The 9,386-nt window shown below is 43.9% G+C and overlaps 1 protein-coding gene across 1 annotated transcript; it reads right to left on the bottom strand.

Moving 5' to 3' along the window:
* Positions 1–78: 78 nt before the first annotated feature.
* PSMC2 (proteasome 26S subunit, ATPase 2) lies at positions 79–9,137 on the bottom strand. The gene is made up of 12 exons (XM_056339204.1): positions 8,986–9,137; positions 6,849–6,886; positions 5,595–5,676; positions 4,424–4,523; positions 3,959–4,090; positions 3,279–3,351; positions 3,039–3,134; positions 2,616–2,780; positions 2,018–2,105; positions 1,088–1,290; positions 452–548; positions 79–355 (listed from the first exon to the last, which is right to left on the bottom strand). Exons 1-12 carry the CDS (start codon positions 9,053–9,055, stop codon positions 198–200), a joined length of 1,302 nt encoding a protein of 433 aa, XP_056195179.1. The 5' UTR covers positions 9,056–9,137; the 3' UTR covers positions 79–197.
* Between the last annotated feature and the right edge of the window lie 249 nt (positions 9,138–9,386).

Below are 9,386 nucleotides of genomic sequence, written 5' to 3' on the forward strand. Positions count from 1 at the left end.
TTAGAATCTCACTGAGTTTATTCTTCCACAGCAGCAATACTCCACTAGTGTAGAACACACTCACAATGAACTCGCACCTACTGTTTGGAATATTCCGTTTATTTCTAGCTTCCAGGAGCAAGACATTAATTACTACACTTCGATTTTTGTTTCACAGAAAGTTTTAACAATAGGAACAGGGAAAACTTTCCAAGAGATCAGTTGTAGGTCATGTAGCGCGGGGTAGCACTGAATTTCGCATACGATTTAATGACTTTGTTCACTGCTTCTAAGAAGTCTTTCTCTGTTGCAATTTTTCTACGTGCTCGGATAGCAAACATGCCTGCCTCCGTGCAGACACTGCGAATCTCAGCGCCTTTGAAACAAAGGGATAAACAAATTCAGCTCTAACCACCAGCGGAGGTGAAGCATACACCAAATTGTTAAAAAAAACCACAACAACGCAGCTTACCTGTACTATTAGGACACAGCCGAGCCAACAGCTCAAATCTTATGTCTCTTTCAACACTCATCGAACGAGCGTGTATCTTGAATATGTGAGTTCGCCCCTGAAAAAAAGAGCGGAGGACAGAAGCGTTCACAGTATGAAAGAGGCGATGACTCTAGCGTGCAGCTGTCCACATCCACAGCAAGGGCTAATGGAAAATCTTTTACTTGCTGCCCAGCTACAGCTTCCCATGTCTGGACTAGCATGTTTAAGTGTTCACGATACCAAATTAAAATAACTTTTAATAGAGCTCTAACGGTACAAGTACCTCAAGAAATCCCTCTCAAAAGGGCCAAACAAAACACATGCCAACGTAAAAACTACATCATGGATCTGGTTAAAGGATTCTTTATCTGTTGGGACAGGAATATGCAGTGATTACAGCTATCTACCATGGCTTCTTGCCCAGGGATGGAATCTGTTCGGTGTGGGAAAACCTTTTTGGCACATCTTTAATCCCTCCAATCTCCATGTAGTTTCATGTAAGTTAAGAATGCTGCTGTTGTCAATATTCGTCAGCTGCTTCCAGACAGTAACACCCTAACTGAAGAAACACACTGCTCTCAAAAAATACTTGGCTGTGAAAGAAAGCATGCTCACCTCAAGATCAGGCAAGCTAAACTCTATCTTCCTATCCAGCCTGCCAGGCCTCATCAGTGCTGGATCCAGAGTATCAGGTCTGTTTGTGGCCATCAGCACTTTGATGTTGCCTCGTGGGTCAAAACCATCCAACTGATTGATCAGCTCCAGCATAGTACGTTGCACTTCATTGTCACCCCCAGCCCCGTCATCAAAACGAGCACCTGGAGAGAGGAGACACATGTTTCACAAAATAAGAGAGGGACCTTCAGAACATGGAGATGTCACAGCTTCTACACAGAAGACTGCCGGAAAAATAATTCTAAATTACACACAAATATTTGTGAAGAGTTTAAAAAAGGTGTGAAGGGGTTATTTGAAAGCGACACACTTCAAAGAAAGAGCAATGTTGCCTGTCAGTTACAATAAGCACTGTATCTTCATCCTTAGTATGAAAGGGCCCATCTCCCTGCCTAATAACTGGCCAAACTGCTGAAATTTCTAGGTGTAGTTTGTTTTGCCTTCCCTCCACCAAAATCCTCCTCCCTTGCCTGCATAAAACCTGTTCTACTTTCAAAGGACCCAAGTACATACTTTGAGGAAAAAAAAAATACATTCATTTTCAGGCAGTAATAAAGATTTTATATGTAGCCCCCTTCAGCTTGTGGACTAAAGTCAGCAGTACTTTTTGCAAACACAACACATGAGATCCTTCACTAAAGTTTAAATAATCTGGGTGTTCCAAGTGTGCAAAAATTACTTCTCATCTGGGCTGTATAAACCACTTCTTGACAGCCTCACAAACATGGGACATGCTGGTAGTAGTTCTGCTAGGTAGGTATTTAGAAGCACCTTTCTTGAAATACAGCAATCCAGGTAAAGAACTATACCAGGAAAAGAACGCCTGAAAGTTCCCCTATGAGATTAGAGCTGTAGATACTGCAAACATACCTCCAATGGCATCAATTTCATCAAAGAATATAAGACAAGCTTTTTTAGTTCTGGCCATTTCAAAGAGTTCACGAACCATTCGAGCTCCCTGAAAGCAATATCCAACATTTTGTTAAAGATTCATGGCACATTAAAGGAAAACTATCAAAATTAAACTTTTCATACCTCCACACACTTCTAAGTTTCCAATGACAAAACTCTTCTTATTTGTACACACATGTATAACAGAACATTCATAAATCTTAAGGCAACTTATAAGGGAGGGACAAATTACTACTCTTAAATTCAGAAGCACAAAAGAAGTCATTTACCTGAGGGCCAAGTGAAAAATAAGTGGCAGAGCTGGGAACAGAATCCTAATCCTAGAGTCCTCCTGAACTGCAGACTAAACTCTGCACTGCAAAATCCAGTTCCTCAAGGACAACATACTTAGGTCTTACAACTGTCTGCCTGATCAGTAGCCATTAGTTTGACAGCTCCTCCCCACCAGTACCTCCAGCACGCCAGTACATTCATCTGTCAAACCCACTAGGGTGCCGGGTCCCCACAACTGGAAATCCGCAAACCACTCCACACTCCGTCAAGCATTTGCTCTCACCTCTCCCACGTATTTCTGCACCAATTCAGATCCAATTACTCTGATGAAGCAGGCATCGGTCCTGTTAGCAACAGCACGGGCACAAAGTGTTTTGCCCGTACCAGGTGGCCCGAACAAAAGTACTCCTTTGGGAGGCTCAATTCCAAGGTTAACAAATCGTTCAGGCTGTAATGGTGGGAAAACAGAAGGCAAGGTTATGTGCAAATTAAAGATTATGTGCATCAAAGAGTATATGCAAATTAAGAAAATCATCAATCAGGGGCAATATAAACAGACTAGGCTGGATTTCACTTGTTAAAACCAGCCTTCCTTTCACTTAGGTGTTTCTATTCAGCTGTATTATCTCTTCTTGTTTTTTCAAATGCTAACAGATGACCAGAATACTTTCAAAATAATAAAAGTTTCAATCTGGAGGTTACTTACGTGAAGCAGAGGGGTTTCAACCACCTCTCTCAGCTTTTCAATCTGCTCTTTACAACCACCAACATCACTGTAAGTGACATCTGGTTTTTCTTCTACCTGCACAACAAAAGGGTGAGCGAGCAGTTAGCAGCCTGAGGCTGCATATGTCCCTGGGCCTTCAACAGCCCACAACAAAATCCAGTCAAAGTAATCAACGTTACAAGACAAAGCAATGTCACAGTAAGTACTGGCAGTTCTCACTTGCATCATGGTGACTGTGGGATCAATCTTTGGAGGCAAGGGGATATGGATTTGATACTTGTTTCTGTCCACCCTGGTGAGAAAGCATAAAGACTATTATTTTACCGCCAGTTAATTAAGCTGCCATGTAGAAACAACTCGGTAAATTAGCAGCTGAATTCTTAAACTGTTCTTTTCTCTGGCATCAAGACAGCCCAGCCCTGAAAGCTAAGAGCCAGATGGGCTAGAGAATGGAACTCCTCCTGCAGAAAAGTTTAAGGTTTCCAAAAATACTAATTCCGAAGTATTTTGAAAACTGAAATTCAAAATATCCCACAGACCAAATTCTACAACAGGCTTCACCTCCTCATCGAACACTTCCCGTAGCCACCCTGGGTGTAACTGTGCAGGCTGCCAAAGAGGCAGCAGGTTACACAGGCTCCCTGAAAGCTAGCACTGTTGGGGCCCAAACTGAAAGGTGTGAGTCCACGATGCACAATTTTCACCAGAATGGTATCAAAATCAAGATTCCAGCACAGCGTGCAGGTGAGTTACTGGCTTCCAACAGAAAGACATTGGCATTATAATTTCAACCACTGCAAAAACATGAAATGACAGCTGCTGACATGTCAAACTAATCGATCAGATAAAAAAGCTTCATTCCCCAGGAAAACTCATAAGAACACAAGGATTTTGCTTACCCAACTCTCATCCCTTCTTCTATGTCAGTAGGTGCCACCTGGTCACTGAGATCCACCACAAATTTGGCAAACTGCTTGACATTAATAATGTACTTGGGATCCTCGGAGTCTGCATTAATTATCTTTGTACACCTAACAGAGAACATACAATTAACACCACCAAGCAGACAAACTAACTGGCTTGCTATTTGTATCGGCATCAAGGTGACAGAGTCGTATTTTCCAAATACACCAAAATAGCTATTGTACTTGTGACTCTATTATTACAGCATCATACAATAATGACAGGAATAAGTACAAGTATGAAGTAGGTAACGCGTCACCAAGCATAACACAGCCCAGTTTTGATGCAATGGTAAAAACCACTGTTAATATGCACAACAGGTGAACCTTGTTTTTACAAAAAGTCCACACATCAGTTGTAAATCACTACAGCTCCACTGCAAGGAGGAAGAGTGCACCCACCTTGCAACTTGTAATGGTTGCTCGCTTTGGAGAGTTTGCTTGTCTGCAGCCAGATCCCAAAGGGCAGGAGGAGCCAAGCCCGTGTCGGATTCCTTGATTCCTACGTACAACACAGACGAGCTGAGGAAGCAGCTAACTGGCATGTCAGCAATCCTTCCCATACCAAGAACCTCAGATATAAGCCTGTAGGAAGCTTTCTGAGAGATCTCCAAAACACACACACACATATCTTTGAAGGACTTCCTAAAAAACAAGTTTCCTCAAGAAATGAGGCCTACGTGACTGTGCCAGCTAAGCATGCAAATAGCAGTCTAGCCATCCTCTAACACAACTCTACAGCCCGCAGACAATTACAACCAAGCCTGACTGAGATAGCAGAGATAAGCGCGGTTCTCAAAGTTTCAGAAAAGGAGTGAAACTCTGCAAGTGCTTTCACTGATGGAAGGCTTTAGTGCAAGATATCAGAAGCTAACGGATTCACACAAATGAATTTTTTTTTCATATATATATATTTATATACACACACACACACAAAGATTACAAATCTTCCAAAATATGGATATGTTTTGAACAAATAAAGGATTTTACTGGAAGAGACACTGCAGCCTTCCCGGCTAGAGGCATAGCAACAGGGCCACAAACATACATCAGTGAATCAAAGGTAAATAAGGGAACAAAATAATTTTTATTGTCACTGCCACAACTGACCAGCTGATTTTAAACCAGCTGATACTAAATGCTAACTGCCTTGATACACATTTCTTCCTTATATAAGGACTGGTACCCCTACTTAATAATACACTGGGGTTTTGCAGTCTATGGAAGTTCACTCGCTATTCAAATACAGCTTGACACAAATCCCAACAAATCATCTAGCGGCAGAAAGGGGCATTTGTTTCATGCCAGTGTAATATATAAAAATTACAGTTTTGAATAAAAATGTGTTAAAGCACAAAATTACACAACCATATGTACAGATTAGCTCTGCTCAATCAAAAAGACCATCACCTACACAGCAAGTGTCTCATGTGACCAAAAAAATAAATGTATTCTTTCGAGAAAAATAACAATAATAAAGCAATGCAGAAGTTGTTTAAAATCTGCTTCTTAGAACACTTGTTTTGGTGTAGGCAGCTCTTCTATTGAAAGTTATCTTAAGAAAGAAAGATACCAGTGAGCTCATTGATTTTCTTAAGTAGTTGTTGAATATCATCTTCTACTTGCTTGATCTGCCTTGAATATGTGCTCTGGCCCTGGAAAAGAAAGAAATACCATGTAGATTTCAAATTATTTTATGTTTAGGAAAAAATACCAAGAGCTGTTGAGCATCAAGATGTGTCTTGGTGTAACAGCCAACGATTGATTACAGCCAAAAAAGACAGTATTAAGTTTCAGTAACAATGTTTCTGTTCACAAAAAGAGAATGCAGCTACACACAATTGGCCAACCGCGCGAATGGAAATTTTTCACATTTGTAAACTTCAAGGATCCTTTTTTCTTTTAACACAGTTCAGTCATATTTTTTTAAACTAAGGCTTAGTAAAAATTATATACAGACAGAAATCTGTACATATTATCTGAAAATCATGTGTAGGTGTGCTGTAACTACCTTAGCCAACCCTTCTATCACCCACAGAAGAGAACAGACAGACCATGGGGCAAATCAGAAGCTGGATTCTTGCTTGTGATGCCCCTGCATAATGCAGGCAGATCTGGATCTGCATTTCCTCTACAAGATCTCCTTCATATCAACTTGCCAACAAAAGAGAAGCCGCAGTGGGCACAAGACATATTTCAAAGCTTCATAAATGAGTCTCAGTGTCAAAATTCAGGCTTCTAGCAAACATATGCAAATCCAGACATACACTAAGCTGCAAGTTTCATTTTTCAAGAGTTTTTTCACAGATCCACCATACTTTCCAGTAGAGACATGGAGATTTACATTTTAAGCCTTACTGTCTGCAGAAAACACCCCCCGAGACTATTCTTTTTCACAAGGCCTGTGTACCCCTTGCTAACAGTATTATAACATGATGGCTAAAAGCAAGTAAATCTGATGGGAGAAGGAGTCTTGAAGTTAACTGTTCGTTATAAAGCAAGAAAATTGGTTAGTGAAAAAGCCCTAGCTGTTAGACCCCTATGACAATCAGCTACAAGATACAAAACAAAAATAGAAAAAAAAAAAAAAAACATTGTTACTTTCAAGCTAACAGACCTAATGGACTATTTTTAGGGTTGTGGGTTGGGTATGGGGCTTTCTGGTTGGAAGGTAGAAAGGGAGAAAAGATTTTGGCAGGAGAGAAAAGCATTAGGAGAAGCAGATCTACTAACTACTACTGAGTACACATCCCTCCACTCCTGCATTCAGTTCCTAAGAGGACTTACTTTTTTTTCTTTAACACCCTTGTATACATATGCTACTTACGTATGTTTTCAGCAAGGCAATATCTCCTTCATCCAGAGCTGAAACAAGACAGGAAAGACTTAGCTTCCAATTTTAATAACAAAACCTTATTGTTAAAAAAAAAAAAAAATGATACAGCAGTATCAATTCCGCTTCTAAAAGATGGAATCATGTATTTTAAGGGATTCTTTTCAATTTCTACTTTTCACTAAACCAAAGTGGAACAAAAAAGTATCAGACATTCAAGAAAATCAAAACAGGGTCCCCAGCTACTCTCTTCAGTCCAAAACTGTTCCACACAGAGCTGCAGCAAGCAAGCTACTTAAACTTTGCCTCGCTTGGAGTAGTTTACTGACCTATGACTGTACAGAGATGGAATTGAAGATATCAGAACTTCATCTTATTAACTTTTTGTTTCTTAATGTTTAAAAAAACTACAATGAAAACCTGTCACCACTTTCCACCAGTGATGTCTCTCTTCCAAAATGCCCAGTGAGAGCAGGGAACAGCAACCGAATCTAAGCTGGTCTCCGTAACAAAAAACTACCGCAAGCTACCAGAGCAGCCTGGAATCAATAACTAATACAATGCTGAGTTTGAATATTGCAAAACAAAAAACATGGGAATAGTTGTACTAGACAAGATGAACCGTCTGGCCCAGTATCCCTTCTCCAACAGGAAGGTCTACAAACGCGGCAGACGCATAGTGAGCTCGCACTCCTGGGTCACACGTTGTTATTAACAGCCCTTAAAAAATTTTCCTTCCATGAATATTTCTATCAGTTTTTTGAATACCTGTAAACTTTCAGCAACGTGCAGCAGAACACATGGGAAGGAATCCCCCCATTTAAATCAGCATTATGCTTCCTTTCACTTGACTTAAACTTGAAATCTAAAAATTGTACTTAAGCCTCAGAATTCCCACATCAGAACAAGCAGCGTCAGCTGTTAATCGCTTCAGTTTTTGCAGAGTGCTGCAGGATTCCTCCAGTGAACTCTCTCCATTAACTAAGAAAAATGTAACTCTCTACTACTGTCACCCTCTATTTACTTTCATATCGCTTGCCATTTAACAGACCTTTTACATTCCCTCTCCCTTCTCCTAAAAGCTCTCTCTTTTCCTGACCAAATGATAGCCTTCACGTCAAGCATTCCTGGCCCACAGTTCTCCCTCTTTTCCAATTCAACTGTATCTTTTCTTATGATAAAGGGAGCACCAGCCACACAGTATTGAAGATCTGGGTGCAGTGTGTATCACACAGCATTTTGAGAGGATTTTTTTTTTCAATCCTTATTTCTTTCCTGATTCTTTGTATTACCCCATTAATTATTTTTTTTTTATATCTACTGAACACTATGTTGCTATAATTTAAAAACCTTCCTTGAGTGGCAACAGTTCAAAGTCCATCACTGGTTACATGCAGTATCGCCTTGGCTTCCAGATGCATTACTTAATATTTACTAACATGAAACATAAAGGCAAATGAAATTCAAACATGAGGAGCAACTGGCAATTTCACCACCAGAAAAATCAGCCACGTGGTGCTCTCCTGCCTCCATGGCATTGCCGGTGACGGGGCCACCGGCGGGGTGACAGCCAGCTCTGGGCGCTCTGCCGACCAACAACAAGAAATTACCAGGATTTATCAGGCCGACCCTTCAGCTGACCCTCAGGCCGCACAAGGCCTTTCGCCGTACGGAAACCAGGCCGGGCCCGAGACGAGAGGCCGAGAGGCCGGGCTGTGACCTGGGGACCCCCGGTGATACCCCGCCGCCCCCCCGACTCCTCCCGACGGGCCGCCGGCCCCCAGCCCCGCCGCTCCTCCCTCAGAAACTCCAAACCCAGGCGGACGGTCACCTTTAACCGCCCCTTGGGGCCGCAGACACAGCGCCAGCCCAGCCGGGCCCCACGCCGGGGCGGCCCCGAAGGGACGGCGACCGCCGCGCCACGTAGCGCATCTGGGGGGTTTAAAATCTTTTTTTTTTTTTTTTTTTTTCTCTTTTTCCCTCCCCACCCGCGCTCCCTCAGCCCCGCCGCCCCCGGCACCAATATGGTCGCGGGCAGCGCCGCCCCCGCCCCGCTGCCCCGCCGAAGCGTCGCTCGGGGAGCTTCCCCGCCGCGCACACAGGGCACCCGGCCGGTCCCGCCGCCTCTCACCGCGGATGGGCTTATCCTCCTTCTCCTCCTCCTTCGTCTTCCTCTGGTCGGCGCCCAGGTAGTCCGGCATCGCGACGGCACCGGCCCGCCCTGCCCTGCCCCGGATGCGTTACGCAGCACGGCCGGAGCTTCCGGTCGGGCCGGGCCGGGCCGCGCCGGGGGGACACCAAAGGAGGGTGCACCGGCCCGGGCGCGCCGCGGGCCCCGCGCACCGGCATTCCCTTCCCCCCGGCACCGCTGCCGCCGCCGAAGAGTTCCGCCCGCCACAGCCGCCGGCGGGGTGGCGCGCGCCGATCCGCGGGCCCGGGCCCGGGCCGCCGCCGAGCCCGGCTGGGCCTCGCCGCAGATGCCGGCCCCGTTGCGGAGAGGCGGCGCGCAGGAGGCGGGGGGGCGAGGGGGTC

The sequence above is a fragment of the Falco biarmicus genome, chromosome 5 (genome assembly GCF_023638135.1).
Source record: "Falco biarmicus isolate bFalBia1 chromosome 5, bFalBia1.pri, whole genome shotgun sequence".
Taxonomy (NCBI): Eukaryota; Metazoa; Chordata; class Aves; order Falconiformes; family Falconidae; genus Falco; species Falco biarmicus.